At 38.6% G+C, this 21,278-nt stretch overlaps 2 protein-coding genes and 1 long non-coding RNA gene across 3 annotated transcripts; all 3 read left to right on the top strand.

The window, feature by feature from the left end:
• Window positions 1-4,937: 4,937 nt before the first annotated feature.
• Window positions 4,938-7,398, top strand: LOC137186798 (uncharacterized). Its single transcript, XR_010929111.1, has 2 exons — window positions 4,938-5,098; window positions 7,270-7,398. It is a non-coding gene; the product is annotated as an uncharacterized lncRNA (long non-coding RNA).
• A 507-nt stretch (window positions 7,399-7,905) lies between these two features.
• Window positions 7,906-9,524, top strand: LOC137186797 (uncharacterized). Its single transcript, XM_067595838.1, has 4 exons — window positions 7,906-8,169; window positions 8,257-8,370; window positions 8,532-8,627; window positions 9,149-9,524. Exons 1-4 carry the CDS (start codon window positions 7,962-7,964, stop codon window positions 9,337-9,339), a joined length of 609 nt encoding a protein of 202 aa, XP_067451939.1. The 5' UTR covers window positions 7,906-7,961; the 3' UTR covers window positions 9,340-9,524.
• Window positions 9,525-13,357: 3,833 nt separating this feature from the next.
• On the top strand, window positions 13,358-15,912 carry LOC137186532 (uncharacterized). The gene is made up of 4 exons (XM_067595531.1): window positions 13,358-14,474; window positions 14,562-14,675; window positions 14,919-15,014; window positions 15,540-15,912. The coding sequence occupies exons 1-4, from the start codon at window positions 14,189-14,191 to the stop codon at window positions 15,725-15,727; spliced, it is 684 nt and encodes a 227-aa protein (XP_067451632.1). The 5' UTR covers window positions 13,358-14,188; the 3' UTR covers window positions 15,728-15,912.
• The last annotated feature ends 5,366 nt before the right edge of the window (window positions 15,913-21,278 follow it).

The following is a 21,278-nucleotide window of genomic DNA, read 5'->3' as shown; positions in this document are numbered from 1 at the left end:
AGGGCTTTGAAAAAGATGGCACAAGACCACCCAATGGACTGGGACAGATATATAAAACCGACTGTCTTTGGGCTTCGTACAAAAAAAACAGATAACCACTAAATATTCCCCTTATTTCCTTATGTATGGAAGGGAGGCCTGTTACCCGTCTGAACTTCCAGACAAGTGGCAGGTATGATGGCATTTACCTACAATAGGAACTGTTTTGGTAACCATATGTATTTCTCTGCTGTGTCTTCTGCTTATTTATCTACACCAATGTTGCAGATAAGTGACGAAAACCTCCATGCACTAGTTGAAAATGAGGAGCCATGCACCTGAACTACAGAGCTCAAGGACGTGTATGCTAAAGTGGAGGCTAATATTGCAGAAGGACAAAAAAGGGTGCAGAAGCGGAAATTATCAAAGGGGGAGGATGACTGCTTTGTGGTGGGGGACTGAGTGTTAAGGAAAAATATTCGCCAGGAACAGAGAAAGGGGGGGGAACTGGAGGCTGATTTATTAGGCCCTTTCACAATATCAAATATTGACAGTAAAAGTGCTGATCTAAAAACACCAACAGGAAACACCATAGGAAAAAATCAACATTAACCATCTAAAGAAATATGTGGAACCACAGCCACGAATCCCTGATAAATGGATTACCGCCACCACTTCCACCCCTCCTCCAGCACTGCAGCCCAGCCCCTTGAGGTGTCCCACTTTCACGCTGAGTCCACAAGTCTCCTTGTCCTCAAACCTCCATTCATGCAATGCAACTGCCTCAGCACCCTCAATGTCAGTCACCTCAGAAGAATTTAAGTATAGATGTAAATACAATTTAATTTTCACAACAACATATTGTAGATATCTACATACACGCAGGAGTCTGTCATATGCCTCAATAGGACTTGGGTGAGCTTTTAGAAATTGATGCTGCATTCAGTTACAAATGACGCATTGGTAAACAATTCTGGTCTTCTAATTCTCAGTAATAGCTGACATCTGGTCAGGTAAACGGCAAGGTGTGCTGTGGAGCAAAATTGGACCATACAAGCTATTTGCCACAGACCTGCAAAATCTGGCCCCCGGAAGGGAAATAGAGAGTGAGGTATCTGCATGCATAAAGTCTCTTCATTTACATGCTTAAATATTATTGTTGGCAAAAATGTAACTCCACATTTGTCACTTAAGGTTGTGAATGCATTCATTCATCGTGTCATTGCGGAATTACAAGAGAAAACTGAGAAAAAGTTTTATCTTGTTGACTCTTTTCAAATGACTGCAATGTGGCAAGGATCATTCAGGGGATTAAACAAAGTGACTATTATCAAAATCTGTTCATACATGATTGCAATGCACACATATCCATTCATTCATCCATTCATTCATTCATTCATTCATTCGTTATGTGGGTATGTTTTCAGCTTGACCCAATGACCTACGATGCCCTCATAGGACCAGTCTATGACAAACAGCACTGGACACTTGTGGTGAGAATTTACATACACTACCATAGAGCAGAGTGAACCATGTGTAGGAGTGTATAGACATTTGTGTGGTACTCTAGCATGATTTTAATTTGATTATTCATCCCCTTTCTATGACTTAATATGTATTGTGAAGGTCATTTATCCAAAGGAGAAGCGGGCGCTTTATGTTGACCCCTTAGGTGAAACCCATGACCACATAAGCAAATGCAGGGATATGACAAGGCAAGTTATACATCAGTGATAATGTCATAAGTTTTTTGATTACAAATGGCTGAAATATTTTGCTATCCTACAGAGCTTTTATGAGACACAGACACATAAACATCTCACGGTGGACTTGCAATACACTAAATCATCCGTGTCAGCAAGACTCAACATCCTGTGAGGCATTTGCCTCTGAAAGGTATGAGTGCAACTGAGCCTTTGTTGAATACAGCTATTGAATGTTACTGATTATACTGTATCTTCTGTAGTTTGCAGAGCTTCTCCTATCTGGTGGGGTGCTGGATTTCAGTACTAATGAAGCCGATGTCATTCAGTTGAGGAGGGAAATTGCTTATAGACTGATCACTGATTCAGGTTCTTTTTATTTAAATTTTTTCGATCAGTGTTTCGTCATGCATGCAGTAAGGTGTCATTGAGAAATTAATTACGTGTGTAATGTGCTAGAAAACTTGTCAGATCTATGCAGAGCATGTGGGAATGCATGCCAAAGTCCAGGGAGAAATAAAGGAGAGCATGATGACTGGGTAAGAGTATCTGACAGTTCTGTATGCTCACAAATGTAATGTATTACTAATCTACTACCATGCTTTTCCTCAGATCCAGTGTACAGCATGTAGTCTATGGTTCCACTGGATTTGTGCTGGGAGACCACCATTGGAGCAGGACTTTTATTGTCCAGCATGTACACTGTAACAGCAGCAGGAGGAGGTAACACTCTAAAGCCTTATTCTCACGAAATGCTAACTGTTAAAGAAAACTCAGTTTGTAGAGCATTCTTATTGGGCTTCACTACTCTGAAACACTCTACCTGCTGAAATTTGAGATGCTTCTACTGCAGAAACCTTACTCTTTTGTACAGCTGGCGGCTCACCATTGTGGGCGCTGCAGATGTTGATGGGAAGTGTTCATGTTTCATTCATGCATGTTACTAACTTGGCTTCTTCCCTGGAGTTATTGTGCTTTCTCGTCTCACAGGTTCCTATGGATCATGGTCGTGGACCCCCTAGTTATGGATTGCGAGCTCATGTGGGTTGTGGTTGTGGACCCCCTGCTTGATGCCCACGCTTATTATTTATTATTATTTTTGTTGTGTGTGTCTCTCTCCCCTTCTTTCTCTCTCAACCCAACCGGTCAAAGCAGATGGCCGCCCACCTAGAGCCTGGTTCTGCTTGAGGTGTCTTCCCGTTAAAGGGGAGTTTTTCCTTGCCACTGTTGCCAAGTGCTTGCTCATGGGGGAAATGATGGGCTTTTGTAAAATAAACAGTATACAAATACTAATAGACTTATTTTTTTCTCTCAATGCCTTGCTTGCAATCAAGATGGAAGTTTGACAACTGATTTATGATCACATTTTTGAAAGTCGTTTTGGATAGGATCATTTGATAACACACCATGCTTGGTTCATTTGGAGTAAAGCTCTTGAATAACACAATACTGACGAACACTTAATGACATGGAGGCCCGAGTGGTTGTTCATCGGTGTTTTATTTTACTACACAATATCCACAAAAGAACAGAGAATGACTGTAAATGAGGTCCATATTTTCATTATTGTGTTTAGGATAGACTATTACCACTTGCACCCTGTGGCTCAGTGTTTATTTTTAACTGATACATAGTATGCAGTGTATTTTTACAGTATTTTCTGAGCTAGATCATCATTGTTTAAAAGTATGTCTTTATCATAATGTTTAACGTTAGTGTCGTAGGGGGCTATAAAGTAGTGAAGTAGTAAATTTGATAGATATGTTTGGGTATTTTCTCAGGCAAGCCCAAGGTAACCAGTTGTTTTGGGTAATCCCAAAACAAAATGTTATCTGGATGCTGACGTACTTCACTAATACGTGACGGAAGGCAGGGCGCACAAGAGCTTGAACAGCTCAGAGCGATAGACAAGTGAGTGGTGAGGGAAGCTCATTTTGCTCTAGTAAGATCGAATCCAGCTCGATGCGATCTTACAAAGATTATATTTTGTTTAATTTATTTTTCGTAGGTGGCTGTGATGTAATGCTCACTTATATATGCTCATATTCGCCGCAGTAGATCTGAGATGCGACTTGGAAAGCGCCAGTTATATGTTTATGAATATGTGACAAATCTGCTGATAGAGGCAGACAACATCTGCTGCTGTTAGGTAAGGAAACCAGTTAGCTTGAAAACCAGTTGGGACACAGAGAGAGAGAGAGAGAGAGAAAGAGATAGAGAGAGAGAGGATCCTTAATTTTCAGTTAACATAGTATTTAACTGTTTAACCTTCAATGTTTACCTGAAATTTATGAAGCTTTTAAGTTGAACTGAATATTATTCTCTATCACTCAGATACAATATATGTCAACAACACCTCAACCACGCTACTTTCGGCAATCCTATAAATACTACCTAACCCTCTCTTCTTCCGCTCTTATATTCAGCTCCTCTCTGAAAATAATAGAGACCAACAACATCACTCTGAAACAAGACTCAGATCAACAATCATGGATGAAGGCCTGAGGGCCAAAACGTCATCATAATGAAAGAGAAATACATATGGACCCAGAGTGTGCAACACTTCTTTCCTGCTTTTGAATCTGCTTCCAGTGATCAGCACCTCACTACAACCCTTGGTGTGCGTTACTTTTCCATTATACAACCTTCAATGTTTACCTGAAATTTATGAAGCTTTTAAGTTGAACTGAATATTAATCTCTATCACTCAGATACAATATATGTCTTGCACTTTGCATATATTGCACTAAGCCTTTTTCATGACTGGAGACTTCATTGTCTTCCCCTGAATTTAAAATGCGGTTTGCTAATTTTTCATGAGCTCAACTTGCTGTTGTAATAGTGACCTGTCAGTGGGTTCAAATTTGACTTGTTATAATTGATTTAGAGATGAGAATAATGAGCCACAATATATCGTATAAATGCTTATTTTGTCACAATGATGAGACAGAGAGACGACAAGTTTTACGGTATCACCTGGACATAATAAGATCTATTTTTGTGACTGTTGATATTGGACATTTTAGAAAAGTCAGCTGTCAGTCTCAAATCCTCTTTCAGTGTGAAGGAGGGATGTTTCATTTTCGTCCACTGAGTCCATCACACATAAGAAGGCTCTCTGTCATGTTGAAGGTTAAAATAAAAGCGACACCAAGAACCACTTCCTTTTTGTCTCTCTGTCTATAAAAAGATGAATAGAAACAACACTAGGTCAAAGTTCCCACACGTCCTCCTCTGAAGCCGATCACATACGGGACTGTATTTCAGGCTGTTCAGCGTAAGATGTTCATGTTTTCTATTCAATAAAGTAGAGAAGTTTGTCTGAAAGCTGCTGACTGGGTCAACAGAGGCTGAACAGTGAGGAGACATGGAAGCTGTGGTTGGACTGTTGGTGATGCTGCTCGGCGTCTCTCATGGTGAGCTGTTTCACTATTTAACATTTTAATATTGAATTTATTGTTATGTGAGTAACATGTTGTGCAACTGTGACATTTTATCAAGTAGGATCAAGTATAGTGAGTAGTTCTTCAGTGACGTGTTATGCAGCTCAAAAGATCAAAATGAATTCAAGCTGCAAGCAGCGTTCAACGGGTCTTTGCACCCTTGCGCACGTCAGGGCGCGGTGCAGTCCAAGGGCTTCTGTCACGGGCATGTAGATGTCTCCAGACCTGGGCTGACAGGTCTGACTTTATAAACATGTGAAGTTTGGTGCAGACTGGAGCATTTACAATAAAGTTATAGCAACTTCCTGTGTCATGGCATCAAATCTCAATGGTGCGGGGATGAGAATTTTCTGCAGGGTGAGACATGTATGTGTTGCTCACACCTGTGGCGTCAAAATTATGCAAGTTTTGGGCCCATTCACTGTAATTTCAATTAATAATTTGAAAACTTTTGATGAGCTTGTGTGTAAAACAAATTAATTTCCTAATTTTCATCAAGTTTATTTTTAGAAAAGTAAAGACTTTTAACCCACATGACCTGGTCAAAGTTTGATTGAAATGTGTACTGTCAGGTGTGTAGAGACAATAAGTAACTGCAGCTGGACACAGAAAAATACTCATATAGTTGAATGGAGAGTGTGAGTGAACCGCTAGGTGCTTGGGCCCTAATAAAGGAAAAACTGCAGTACAGAGCTACAAATTTTAGTTTTGATTTTATTTTTCTGCAGCACTTTATCACTAAACTGTCATTCTGACTCAATGAGCTCCATTAAACCCCCATACCCACCCACCCCCCTCCTATTCTCTCTCTCTCCCTCTCAGTTGGAGAGGAGAATGTCACTCTCCTTGTGCAATATCCTCATAAATCCCATGACTTTGGCCAAATCCTACATTAAAAATCACATTTTTTGTAGGAAATTTCGTCACAAATCCATTGATACAGGTTTCAAAGTGGTCAGACTTATAGTTTAGACATTAGAACCATTTGTTTGACACAAAGTCCATGCCTAGAGATTGCCTCCCCATTGGTTTACATTGTAAGGTGTGATGTGGCACTACAACTTTCAGGGCTTATTATATCTAAATCGTTCGAGTTATTACAAAGTTTTTAATAACTTTTGTTCAGCATAGTGTGATAAGTCATGTATCACGTTTGAAGCTGATACCATTAACACCCTAGGAGGAGATAGCATTTCTTGGGGGTCCAAAATTGGTGCAAAGTCATACTTTGATGAGCATATTGCGGACTTCCTGTTGGATTTAGGTCAGGGGTGCCAGTGTATGATTTGTAGGTCTTGATGAGAGATAATTGAGTTTTGGTTCGATCTCTCTACGACATTCCTATGGGCCGTGGCGGCCATATTAGGTACATAGGTGGCGCTATAGAGCACATTTTGGCACTTTGGGGGTTAATTTTTACATTTCATCAAATATTTCACCAGACCTGATGTGTGTGCCAAATTTGGTGAGTTTTTGAGCATGTTTAGGGGGTCAAATTTAGGGTTGAAGTGGCAGATAAATAAAGAAAGAATAATAAGAAAGAAACAAACACACGAAATACAATAGGATCTTCGCCCCTTTGGGCTCAGGCCCTAATAAAAAGTTGTTTCATAGAGCAAAAGAACATTCAGAGATTAAATTCCACATCAGTGTGTATGTACAGAAAATATTAGTTAGTATCCACTACAGATGAATGTATTACATTATACTTTAAGGATGTAAGGACTTCTTCTCTTCAGATATTTAATTTTTCTCCCGTTCTTTACGTTTTTTTTCTGATGTAAAAAAAAAAAAAATACACTTATGATTCTTATACTAACATTATTTTATTGGAAGCACCATAGAAATTACTGTGAGTTGAACTTCCAACATATGATTTGGTATCTTTGGAAAACACAGCATGACTTTGTAATGACCAGGTGAGGTTAATTAGTAAAGCTAGATTAAACCAAATGCCTAAATGTACTACAGTGACACATTGACGTGTAATGCTAACTGTGCTCTGAGAGAGACAGAGTTGTTTCTGTTTTAAAACATGAATATCTGCACCTGCATAAAACATTGTCACAGTTGTTAATTTAGTAGAAATGCAATGACCTCAACTGTGACAACATTTTCTTCACTGTATTTTTCTATATTTCCAGGTATTGAAACCCACTGTGATGGCAGACAGAATGAAACTCAGTGTTATGGAGCTCTGGGAGGAACTGTGGTGCTCCAGCTGATGGACAACGCCTCAGAAATATTTAGATACCAATGGAAAAAAAACAAAACCTTAACAATAATTTATGGGAGAAAGGATAAGATTGTGTCTAATCTGATGAAGGACAGATCCGTCTTTACTCCCAGTAATGGAACATTTAGGATAAATAACCTGAACAGGACTGATGGTGCTGAATATACTCTTGAAACCTTTGATTCAAATGGATGGGTATCAGAACCGCGGACTCTTCAGTTGTCTATTCAAGGTAAATAACTACTTTTGCTATTATTAATCTTATAATTTCATTTGTATTATTCACAATAAACCAACAGCTACATAATTTGAATTGTAGATTCAAAATTCAAAATACAAATGGTTTTGGAAAATGAAACTAGGTAAATACCAAACATGTACACACACTACTATACAAATACTATTTCTACATTTTACCTTTGCAAACAAACATTTCACATGAAATATTCAAAGTCTGCCACATAACTAGCAAGCATTGTATACATACACTGTAAACACTGAATATGTTTATGGCCAAATTTAAAAAGTCATGTGACTGTGTTTCTCTCAGCTCCTGTGTCCTCTGTCCTGCTGGACTCTGAGTGTCTGTCCCAGGGAGAGATGAGGGTGTCCTGCTCCTCTGAGGGAGGGGACAGTCCTCAGTACAGCTGGACTCTGGATGGACACACACTGACAGACGCTCAGCTCCTCTCTGGAAATAATGAGACCAACAACATCACTCTGAAACAAGATGTCTCAGGACTACTGGTCTGCTCTGTCAGGAATCACGTCAGTAATGTCTCAAAAGGAGAGAAGATATCTACGTGTGGTGAGACAGAACATAGCTAGAAATCAACTTGATAATTGATGATTACACTGTACATTAGTCACAGTTGATCTATTTGTTTGTCCGTAGGCTTCATATTCATCAACTGCACCTTACCCGATGGGACAAACATATCACAGTGGGTGTTTTCAGCCAATAACACTCTGTGTGTTGATCCAACAACAACCCTTACCATGATCACAGGTAAGGAGATAAACCCTAACTCTGCTGCAGTGGATTCATTCATGTCATTTTCTCTTTTCTTCCCATGTATGTCTGCATGAAAACACCTTTCATCAAGAACATGTTTACTGAAAGATCTGTTTCTCTTGTGTCTTTTATTATTAAAACATGTTATTTTTCAGTACTGGCTGGTGTCCTCTCAGCGCTGGTAATTCTGTTAATAGTCGGGGTGGCAGTCGTCTGTAGTCACAAGAAAAAGCAAAACAACAAACCTAAAGGTACAAAGTTTCTTTTGTCATTACTGCATTAAAAGATGATTGTTTTTTGTCCACTCATAGATTAAAGGAATAGTTTGACATTTTGGGACACTAATTAGCTTTCTTTCTCAGAGTTAGAGGAGAAGATCGATACCACTCTTATATGTTTGTTAAATGTGAAGCTAGCAGCCGGTTAGCTTAGCTTAGCACAAAGACTGGGATACAGCTAGCCTGGCTCCATATGAAGGTATAAAAATCTGCCTACCAGCACCTCTAAAGTTCAGTAATTCATGTCATATCTTATTAATTAATGAACTTTAGACTTTTTGAAAGAGTCAGACTAGCTGTTTCTGGTCTTTGTGCTAAGCTAAGCTAACCATCTCCTGGCTATCGCTTCATATTTAATGTACAAGCAGGAGAGTGCTATTAGTCTTTTCAGGTCTACTGCCCAAAATGTCAAAGAATTTCTTTAACAATCCGCTGTTATCACTGAGTATGTGTAGCCATGCAGTGTTTAACGTGTTCCTCCTTCCACTCTACAGAAGAAGAAGAAGATGACCAAGAATTGACCTATGCTGATGTCAAGTTCGTGCAGCGACAGGGGAGGCAGATGCATCAGACAGCAGAGATGGAGGTGGAGTATGGCCAAGTCAACTTTTCAGGGCGACCTCGGAAAACTGTTAAACCATCAGAAGATGAATGTGTGTACGCTAAGGTCCGTAAAAGCAGGTGATACGCAGTGTTCAGCGTTTTTATATTTTTATATAAAAAAATTCTTAGAAAATGTCTTTCATGAATTATACCAAATTTAATTTAATCTAACTTTGTGTTAGTTTTGTTCATTTCAGTGTTGTTCTTCTTCATTGCTGTTATTCTTCATCACATTTTATTTCTTTATTAAAATGCTTTTTAACTTCGGTTGAGTTTTACCAACTACTGTGTGCTATTTTCTTCTTCTTTGAATTTAAAATGACACTATGTACTTAAATTTGACCTGAGCAGTTTTGCTGTTTACTTGTTGTGGGTTTAATCAAAGATAGAGGTTACATGATTGGTTTGGTGTGAGAGTTTGGGGTTAAAGGTCGACAGCCATGACATGCCATTCAGCTGATTCACAGTGCCATAAAATAAGTGTTTATGGCCCATGATAGTTGTAGTGTTCTAAAAACAACCACCTTAGATTATCTAGTTGAGCCCATTTCTTAAAAGACAGTTGAACTTCTGACAGCATAAAGGCAGGATAATAAAGCTGCTCGAACAATCTGCCATCTTTTTGCCATCTGATCAAAAAGCCATTTTATTTTATGGGGATCAAATTGTTCAGCAGTCATTCTGCTTTTGATCCAAAGACGTTCGACTGCTGTACTTGAACTCTGAAAGGTCAGACTGAACCACTATCAAACATTTATTTTTTTACCTATTAAAAAAAACGGTCATTTTATGTTGTGACACAGTCATGTGATGCTACCTACTATGCTAACATTATACAACTATAAAACCTAAACTGGTGGCTCCTGCCCATTCTTCAATGCTGAGCATGTAAGTTTCTGATTGAATAAATGCTTTGGTGACCAATAATTTAATATTCATAGAATTTATCAACACATTGTAAAATAAATATTTTAAGATCAAGTTTGATCAGCTGACGTCAACAGGGGGCCCGTTAAGGCCACTGACTCTGTTTTCTGGTTGAAGTCCACACTCTGGTTGTTGTACATGAAAACTGAGAGTGACAGAATCTACTGAGAAACACAAAGAGAGAGAGAGGGACAGGATGACATGACAGAGTTAAGTGGTGAACCTCAAACAAGCTTTCGATCACTGGACCAGCAGGACACGTCAGTGTTTCCGTAATAAATGAGGAACTGGACCTGTGGTTAGTCTGAAACAACAACCATCAGTCAAACCAAACATCACATAAACCAACACCTTCAAAAAAGTTTTGAAGGGTGAAATTTTACAGTTTAAAGGCATCAATTTACATTGCAGTGAGGATAATACATTTCAAATTCAGCTGTGATGCAAACATGATGATCAGAGACATAGTTGTGCTAAACTGACCTTTAATCTTTTCCCCATGAGCGCAAACAGAGAGAGAATGGGTGTGGGGGTTTAATGGAGCTCATTGAGTCAGAATGACAGTTTAGTGATAAAGTGCTGCAGAAAAATAAAATCAAAACTAAAATTTGTAGCTCTGTACTGCAGTTTTTCCTTTATTAGGGCCCAAGCACCTAGCGGTTCACTCACACTCTCCATTCAAATATATGAGTATTTTTCTGTGTCCAGCTGCAGTTACTTATTGTCTCTACACACCTGACAGTACACATTTCATTAATTAATTAATGAATTTCATTCATTAATGTAGCATTAATAGCATTTTAGAAAAGTCAGCTGTCAGTCTCAAATCCTCTTTTTGTGTAAAGAGGGATGTTTTATTTTCATCCACTGAGTCCATCACACATGAAGGCTCTCTGTCATGTTGGAGGTTAAAATAAAAGTCACAGCGAGAACCACTTCCTTTTTGTCTCTCTGTCTATAAAAAGATGAATAGAAACGACACTCTGCTTGGTCAAAGTTCCCACACGTTCTCCTCTGAAGCCGATCACATACAGGACTGTATTTCAGGCTGTTCAGCGTAAGATGTTCATGTTTTCTATTCAATAAAGTAGAGAAGTTTTTCTGAAAGCTACTGACTGGGTCAACAGAGGCTGAACAGTGAGGAGACATGGAAGCTGTGGTTGGACTGTTGGTGATGCTGCTCGGAGTCTCTCATGGTGAGCTGTTTCACTATTTTACATTTTAATATTGAATTTATTGTTATGTGAGTAACATGTTGTGCAACTGTGACATTTCATCAAGTAGGATCAAGTATAGTGAGTAGTTCTTCAGTGACGTGTTATGCAGCTCAAAAGATCAAAATGAATTAAAGCTGCAAGCAGCGTTCAACGGGTCTTTGCACCCTTGCGCACGTCAGGGCGCGGTGCAGTCCAAGGGCTTCTGTCACGGGCATGTAGATGTCTCCAGACCTGGGCTGACAGGTCTGACTTTACAAACATGTGAAGTTTGGTGCAGACTGGAGCATTTACAATAAAGTTATAGCAACTTACTGTGTCATGGCTAAGCATCAAATCTCAATGGTGCGGGGATGAGAATTTTCTGCAGGGTGAGACATGTCTGTCTTGTTCACACCTGTGGCGTCAAAATTACGCAAGTTTTGGGCCCTTTCACTGTAATTTCAATTAATAATTTGAAAACTTTTGATGAGCTTGTGTGTAAAACAAATTAATTTCCTAATTTTCATCAAGTTTATTTTTAGAAAAGTAAAGACTTTTAACCCACATGACCTGGTCAAAGTTTGATTGAAATGTGTACTGTCAGGTGTGTAGAGACAATAAGTAACTGCAGCTGGACACAGAAAAATACTCATATATTTGAATGGAGAGTGTGAGTGAACCGCTAGGTGCTTGGGCCCTAATAAAGGAAAAACTGCAGTACAGAGCTACAAATTTTAGTTTTGATTTTATTTTTCTGCAGCACTTTATCACTAAACTGTCATTCTGACTCAATGAGCTCCATTAACCCCCACACCCATCCCCCCCTCCTATTCTCTCTCTCGCCCTCTCAGTTGGAGAGAATTTCACTCTTCTTGTGAAATATCCTCATAAATCCCATGACTTCGGCCAAATCCTACATTAGAAATCATATTTTTTTGTAGGAAATTTTGTCGCGAATCCATTGATACAGGTTTCAAAGTGGTCAGACTTATAGTTTAGACATTAGAACCATTTGTTTGACACAAAGTCCATGCCTAGAGATTGCCTCCCCATTGGTTTACATTGTAAGGTGTGATGTGGCACTACAACTTTCAGGGCTTATTATATCTAAACCGTTTGAGTTATTACAAAGTTTTTAATAGCTTTTGTTCAGCACAGTGTCATAAGTCATGTATTCAAGTTTGAAGCCGATACCATTAACGTCCTCGGAGGAGATAGCGTTTCTTGGGGTCCAAAATTGGCGCAAAGTCGTAATTTGATGAGCATATTGCGGACTTCCTGTTGGATTTAGGTCAGGGGTGTCAGCATATGATTTGTAGGTCTTGATGAGACGAATAATTGAATTTTGGTTTGATCTTTCTACGACATTCCTACGGGCTGTGGCAGCCATTTTAGTTATGTAGGTGGCACTAGAGAGCACATTTTGGCACTTTGGGAGATAATTTTTACATTTTATGAAATATTTCACGAGACCTGATATGTCTGCCAAATTTGGTGAGTTTTTGAGCATGCTTAGGGGGTCAAATTAAGGGTTGAAGTAGCGTAATAATAAAGAAAGCAGAAGAGGAAGAAGAGGAAAGAAACAAACACACGAAATACAATAGGGTCTTCGCCCCTTTCGGGCTCAGGCCCTAATAAAAAGTTGTTTCATAGAGTAAAAGAACATTCAGAGATTAAATTCCACATCAGTGTGCATGTATAGAAAATATTAGTTAGTATCCACCACAGATGAATGTATTACATTATACTTTAAGGATGTAAGGACTTCCTCTCTTCAGATATTTAATTTTTCTCCCGTTCTTAACGTTTTTTTTCTGACGTAAGAAAACAAATACACTTATGATTCTTATACTAACATTATTTTTTGGAAGCACCATAGAAATTACTGTGAGTTGAACTTCCAACATATGATTTGGTATCTCTGGAAAACTTCAGATATAAAGATTTGTAGGGGTGGAGGAAAACACAGCATGACTTTGTAATGACCAGGTGAGGTTAATTAGTAAAGCTAGATTAAACCAAATGCCTAAATGTACTACAGAGACACATTGACATGTAATGCTAACTGTGCTCTGAGAGAGACAGAGTTGTTTCTGTTTTAAAACATGAATATCTGCACCTGCATAAAACATTGTCACAGTTGTTAATTTAGTAGAAATGCAATGACCTCAACTGTGATAACATTTCCTTCACTGTATTTTTCTATATTTCCAGGTATTGAAACCCACTGTGATGGCAGACAGGATGGAGCTCAGTGTTATGGAGCTCTGGGAGGAACTGTGGTGTTCCAGCTGATGGACAGCGCCTCAGAAATATTTAGATACCAATGGTATAAAAACAAAACCGTAACAATACTTAATTGGAGAGAGGATAAGATTGTGTATAATCTGATGAAGGACAGATCCGTCTTTACTCCCAGTAATGGAACATTTAGGATAAATAACCTGATAAGGACTGATGGTGCTGAATATACCCTTCAAATCTTTGATTCAAATGGACATGTATCAGAACAGCGGACTCTTCAGTTGTCTATTCAAGGTAAATAACTACTTTTGCTATTATTAATCTTATAATTTCATTTCTGTTATTCACAATAAACCAACAGCTACATAATTTGAATTGTAGATTCAAAATTCAAAATACAAATGATTTTGAAAAATGAAACTAGGGAAATACACACAAATACACATACTACTATACAAATACTATTTCTACATTTTACCTTTGCAAACAAACATTTCACATGAAATATTCAAAGTCTGCCACATAACTAGCAAGCATTGTATACATACACTGTAAGCACTGAATATGTTTATGGCCACATTGTTTCTCTCAGCTCCTGTGTCCTCTGTCCTGCTGGACTCTGGGTGTTTGTCCCAGCGAGAGATGAGGGTGTCCTGCTCCTCTGAGGGAGGGGACAGTCCTCAGTACAGCTGGACTCTGGATGGACACTCACTGACAGACGCTCAGCTCCTCTTTGGAAATAACAAGACCAACAACATCACTCTGAAACAAGACGTCTCAGGACTACTGGTCTGCTCTGTCAGGAATCACATCAGTAATGTCTCGAAAGGAGAGAAGATATCTACGTGTGGTGAGACAGAACATAACTAGAAATCAACTTGATAATTGATGATTACACTGTACATTAGTCACAGTTGATCTATTTGTTTGTCCGTAGGCTTCATATTCATCAACTGCACCTTACCCGATGGGACAAACATATCACAGTGGGTGTTTTCAGCCAATAACACTCTGTGTGTTGATCCAACAACAACCCCTACCATGATCACAGGTAAGGAGATAAACCATCCAGTAATATCACACTCTACAATCAAACTGTGACCAACAGCAGTGATGACTCATGGTACATTTACATTAGTGAGTGAAAACTAACTCTGCTGCAGTGGATTCATTCATGTCATTTTCTCTTTTCTTCCCATGTATGTCTGCATGAAAACACCTTTCATCAAGAACATGTTTACTGAAAGATCTGTTTCTCTTGTGTCTTTTATTACTAAAACATGTTATTTTTCAGTACTGGCTGGTGTCCTCTCAGCGCTGGTAATTCTGTTAATAGTCGGGGTGGCAGTCGTCTGTAGTCACAAGAAAAAGCAAAACAACAAACCTAAAGGTACAAAGTTTCTTTTGTCATTACTGCATTAAAAGATGATTGTTTTTTGTCCACTCATAGATTAAAGGAATAGTTTGACATTTTGGGACACTAATTAGCTTTCTTTCTCAGAGTTAGAGGAGAAGATCAATACCACTCTTATATGTTTGTTAAATGTGAAGCTAGCAGCCGGTTAGCTTAGCTTAGCACAAAGACTGGAAACAGGGGGATACAGCTAGCCTGGCTCCATATGAAGGTATAAAAATCTGCCTGCCAGCACCTCTAAAGTTCAGTAATTCATGTCATATCTTGTTAATTAATGAACTTTAGACTTTTTGAAAGAGTCAGACTAGCTGTTTCCGGTCTTTGTGCTAAGCTAACCATCTCCTGGCTATCGCTTCATATTTAATGTACAAACAGGAGAGTGCTATTAGTCTTTTCAGGTCTGCTGCCCAAAATGTCAAAGAATTTCTTTAACAATCCGCTGTTATCACTGACTATGTGTAGTCATGCAGTGTTTAATGTGTTCCTCCTTCCACTCTACAGAAGAGGAAGATGACCAAGAATTGACCTATGCTGATGTCAAGTTCGTGCAGCGACAGGGGAGGCAGATGCATCAGACAGCAGAGATGGAGGTGGAGTATGGCCAAGTCAACTTTTCAGGGCGACCTCGGAAAACTGTTAAACCATCAGAAGATGAATGTGTGTACGCTAAGGTCCGTAAAAGCAGGTGATACGCAGTGTTCAGCGTTTTTATATTTTTATATAAAAAAATTCTTAGAAAATGTCTTTCATGAATTATACCAAATTTAATTTAATCTAACTTTGTGTTAGTTTTGTTCATTTCAGTGTTGTTCTTCTTCATTGCTGTTATTCTTCATCACATTTTATTTCTTTATTAAAATGCTTTTTAACTTCGGTTGAGTTTTACCAACTACTGTGTGCTATTTTCTTCTTCTTTGAATTTAAAATGACACTATGTACTTAAATTTGACCTGAGCAGTTTTGCTGTTTACTTGTTGTGGGTTTAATCAAAGATAGAGGTTACATGATTGGTTTGGTGTGAGAGTTTGGGGTTAAAGGTCGACAGCCATGACATGCCATTCAGCTGATTCACAGTGCCATAAAATAAGTGTTTATGGCCCATGATAGTTGTAGTGTTCTAAAAACAACCACCTTAGATTATCTAGTTGAGCCCACTTCTTAAAAGACAGTTGAACTTCTGACAGCATAAAGGCAGGATAATAAAGCTGCTCCAACAATCTGCCATCTTTTTGCCATCTGATCAAAAAGCCATTTTATTTTATGGGGATCAAATTGTTAAGCAGTCATTCTGCTTTTGATCCAAAGACATTCGACTGCTGTACTTGAACTCTGAAAGGTCAGACTGAGCCACTATTAAACATTTATTTTTTTACCTATTAAAAAAACTGGTCATTTTATGTCGTGACACAGTCATGTGACGCTACCTACTATGCCAACATTATACAACTATAAAACCTAAACTGGTGGCTCCTGCCCATTCTTCAATGCTGAGCATGTGAGTTTCTGATTGAATAAATGCTTTGGTGACCAATAATTTAATATTCATAGAATTTATCAACACATTGTAAAATAAATATTTTAAGATCAAGTTTGATCAGCTGACGTCAACAAGGGGCCTGTTAAGGCCACTGACTCTGTTTTCTGGTTGAAGTCCACACTCTGGTTGTTGTACATGAAAACTGAGAGTGACAGAATCTACTGAGAAACACAAAGAGAGAGAGAGAGACAGGATGACATGACAGAGTTAAGTGGTGAACTTCAAACAAGCTTTCGACCACTGGACCAGCAGGACACGTCAGTGTTTCTGTGATAAATGAGGAACTGGACCTGTGGTTAGTTTGAAACAACAACCATCAGTCAAACCAAACATCACATAAACCAACACCTTCAAAAAAGTTTTGAAGGGTGAAATTTTACAGTTTAAAGGAGCGAATGATTTACATTGCAGTGAGGATAATACATTTCAAATTCAGCTGTGATGCAAACATGATGATCCAGAGACATAGTTGTGCTAAACTGACCTTTAATATTTTCCCCATGAGCACAAATAGACAGTTTACATGTTGAACTACCAGCTGTCATTCTAAAACCCCAGTTTGATGGTAGAATACGGCCTCATTTATTGAATCAATAAATGTTTTTCTGTGTATTAAAAGACTGATCAATCACTTGTTTTGCAGTTTGTGTCTGAAGTATTTTGAGCATCATGGAAGGCAACTGAAACGCAGCAGACAACAGCTGCTAGGTTGGTACTGCATGACTGACATGAAGCATCACTGTCACCTGTGGCTTGGATTGTACTTCATGTATACGTCACTTTGGACAAAAGCGTCTGCTAAATGAAATGTAATGTTAGTGTAAAGTATATTATCAGAGTTTTGTTTGTCATAGGCTTCATTATATGTCTGTGACTGTTGAGTAGTACAAGAAAGATGGAGGAGACAAGGAAGTCACGACAACATAAAGATCACAGGAGGAAGAGGGTGTCTGGTTTTCTTTCTTGTAAATAGTGACCATGTCAAGTTTCACTTCCTTTCCATCTTCTCTAACAGAAGATATTTCAGGCTGTTCAGTGTAGGATGTTTATGTTTTCTATTGAATAAAGTAGAGAAGTTTGTCTGAAAGCTGCTGACTGGGTGAACAGAGGCTGAACAGTGAGGAGACATGGAAGCTGTGGTTGGACTGTTGGTGATGCTGCTCGGAGTCTCTCATGATGAGCTGTTTCACTATGTGACATGTTAATATTGGATTTGATATTCTGCAAAAAGATGTTTTGTATTAAATTAGAAATCATTATTGATTATTTTATGCAGCCACAAGATCACTTTTAGTCAATAAGTAAAGTTTGACATCATCCTAACTGATGCAGCTTAAATACTGTTCCAGGCTAGAAAACAGCTTTGACCGAATAAATACTTTTAACAAACAAGAATCAACTGACAACTAGGATTTCAGGGATTAGTGTCACATGCATAGCCTGTTCATTAGTGAGTATGACGCACAACACATAGTTTAGTGATAGTTTAGAGCTGCAACTGACTGCCAGTAAATGGTTTGATGTTGCAACAATCTGAGCTTCCTGTGGGTTAAATTTATAATCACAGGTGGTGGAGCAAGTAAATGCTAATGAAGAACGACTTTTAGTTTGTGCATATAAGGAAATATTTAGTGGTCACATATCTGTGTACAGACCAATTTCCTGTCTGAGTATGGTGAGCTGTTTTACATTTAAAACATAACAGCTTGAATGTCATCATGATATTTTTATATTTTATTTTAAAAAATTAATTTAAAATTTGATATCATTAACTGGCCCACTGAACACTGAATGTCCCACCAACCAAGTTCCTCTAAAAAAAAATACTGTATGACACTGTTCCAACACATTGCAACTTCATGACACTTACCATTACTAAAATATTCAACACTATAAGACAGCATGTTTTTATGGCTGCAGCACAACTTAAAAATGTAATTAGCGCCTGAGCCCCAAAGGGACGAAGACCCTATTGTATTTTGTGTGTTTCTTTCCTCTTCTTCTTTCTTTATTATTACGCCACTTCAACCCTTAATTTGACCCCCTAAACATGCTCAAAAACACACCAAATTTGGCACACACATCAGGTCCGGTGAAACATTTGATAAAATGTAAAAATTAACCCCCAAAGTGCCAAAATGTGCTCTATAGCGCCACCTATGTATCTAATATGGCAGCCACGGCCAGTAGGAATGTCGTAGAGAGTGCAAACCAAAACTCAATTATTCGACTCATCAAGACCTACAAATCATACACTGACACCCCTGACCTAAATCCAACAGGAAGTCTGCAATATGCTCAAATTACGACTTTGCGCCAATTTTGGACCCCCAAGAAAGACTATCTTCTCCTAGGGTGTTAATGGTATCAGCTTCAAACTTGAATACATGACTTATGACACTGTGCTGAACAAAAGTTGTTAAAAACTTTGTAATAACTCGAATGGTTTAGATATAATAAGCCCTGAAAGTTGTAGTGCCACATCACACCTTACAATGTAAACCAATGGGGAGGCAATCTCTAGGCATGGACTTTGTGTCAAACAAATGGCTCTGATGTCTAAACTATAAGTCTGACCACTTTGAAACCTGTATCAATGGATTTGTGATGAAATTTCCTACAAAAAAAGTGATTTTTAATGTAGGATTTGTCCAAAGTCATGGGATTTATGAGGATATTTCACAAGAAGAGTGACATTCTCTCCAACTGAGAGGGTGAGAGAGAGAATAGGAGGGGGGGGATGGGTGTGGGGGTTTAATGGAGCTCATTGAGTGAGAGTGACAGTTTAGTGATAAAGTGCTGCAGAAAAATAAAATCAAAACTAAAATTTGTAGCTCTGTACTGCAGTTTTTCCTTTATTATGGCCCAAGCACCTAGCGGTTCGCTCACACTCTCCATTCAAATATATGAGTATTTTTCTGTGTCCAGCTGCAGTTACTTATTGTCTCTACACACCTGACAGTACACATTTCAATCAAACTTTGACCAGGTCATGTGGGTTAAAAGTCTTTACTTTTCTAAAACTAAACTTGATGAAAATTAGGAAATTAATTTGTTTTACACACAAACTCATTGAGTTTTGTTTACTAATTGAAATTACAGTGAATGGGCCCAAAACTTGCATAATTTTGATGCCACAGGTGTGAGCAAGACAGACATGTCTCACCCTGCAGAAAATTCTCATCTTCGCACCGTTGAGATTTAATGCTTCGCCATGACAGAGGAAGTTTTTATAACTTTATTGTACATGCTCCAGTCTGCACCAAACTACAACAAAGAGTCCCGGCCTGAACACGTCTACATGACAAAATTCCATCAGTGATGCAAACTGGCTGAATAGCGCCCCCTACAAAATAGCAGCGAAGTAGCCCCAGCAGCAGGCAAAACAGTGGACAACGTGGCCCAGCATGCGTGGAGGTGCGAGGGCCCGTTCATCGCTACATGTTTTGTTTAGAATTTTATTGAAGCTATTAAGTTAAGTTTCAGGAGCAGGAGCACACCTCAACTACGCTACTTCCGGCAATCCTATAAATACCACCGAACCCTCTCCTCTTCTTCCGCTCTTATATTCAGCTCCTCTCTGAAAATAAAGACACCAACAACATCACTCTGAAACAAGACTCAGATCAACAATCATGGATGAAGGCCTGAGGGCCAAAACGTCATCATAATGAAAGAGAAATACATATGGAGCCAGAGTGTGCAACACTTCTTTCCTGCTTTTGAATCTGCTTCCAGTGATCAGCACCTCACTACAACCCTTGGTGTGTGTTACTTTTCCACTATATAATCTTCAATGTTTACCTGAAATTTCTGAAGCTTTTAAGTTGAACTGAATATTATTCTCTATCACTCAGATACAATATATGTCTTGCACTTTGCATATATTGCACTATGCCTTTTTCATGACTGGAGACTTCATTGTCTTCACCTGAATTTAAAATACAGATTGCTGATTTTTCATGAGCTCAACATGCTGTTGTAATAGTGACCTGTCAGTGGGTTCAAATTTGACTTGTTATAATTGATTTAGAGATGAGAATAATGAGCCACAATATATCATATAAATGCTTATTTTGTCACAATGATGAGACAGAGAGACGACAAGTTTTACGGTATCACTTGGACATAATATTATGTAGCATTAATAGCATTTTAGAAAAGTCAGCTGTCAGTCTCAAATCCTCTTTCAGTGTGAAGGAGGGATGTTTTATTTTCATCCACTGAGTCCATCACACATATGAAGGCTGTCTGTCATGTTGGAGGTTAAAATAAAAGTGACACAGAGAACCACTTCCTTTTTGTCTCTCTGTCTATAAAAAGATGAATAGAAACGACACTCTGCTTGGTCAAAGTTCCCACACTTTCTCCTCTGAAGCCGATCACATACAGGACTGTATTTCAGGCTGTTCAGTGTAGGATGTTCATGTTTTCTATTCAATAAAGTAGAGAAATTTGTCTCACACACATTTGTTTCACTATTTGACATTTTAATATTGAATTTATTGTTATGTGAGTAACATGTTGTGCAACTGTGACATTTTATCGAGTAGGATCAAGTATAGTGAGTAGTTCTTCAGTGACGTGTTATGCAGCTCAAAAGATCAAAATGAATTAAACGGGTCTTTGCACCCCTGCACACGTCGGGGCGCGGTGCAGTCCAAGGGCTTCTGTCACGGGCATGTAGATGTCTCCAGACCTGG

The sequence above is a fragment of the Thunnus thynnus genome, chromosome 7 (assembly GCF_963924715.1).
Source record: "Thunnus thynnus chromosome 7, fThuThy2.1, whole genome shotgun sequence".
Taxonomy (NCBI): domain Eukaryota; kingdom Metazoa; phylum Chordata; class Actinopteri; order Scombriformes; family Scombridae; genus Thunnus; species Thunnus thynnus.
This window is presented reverse-complemented; position numbering and strand designations above follow the sequence as displayed.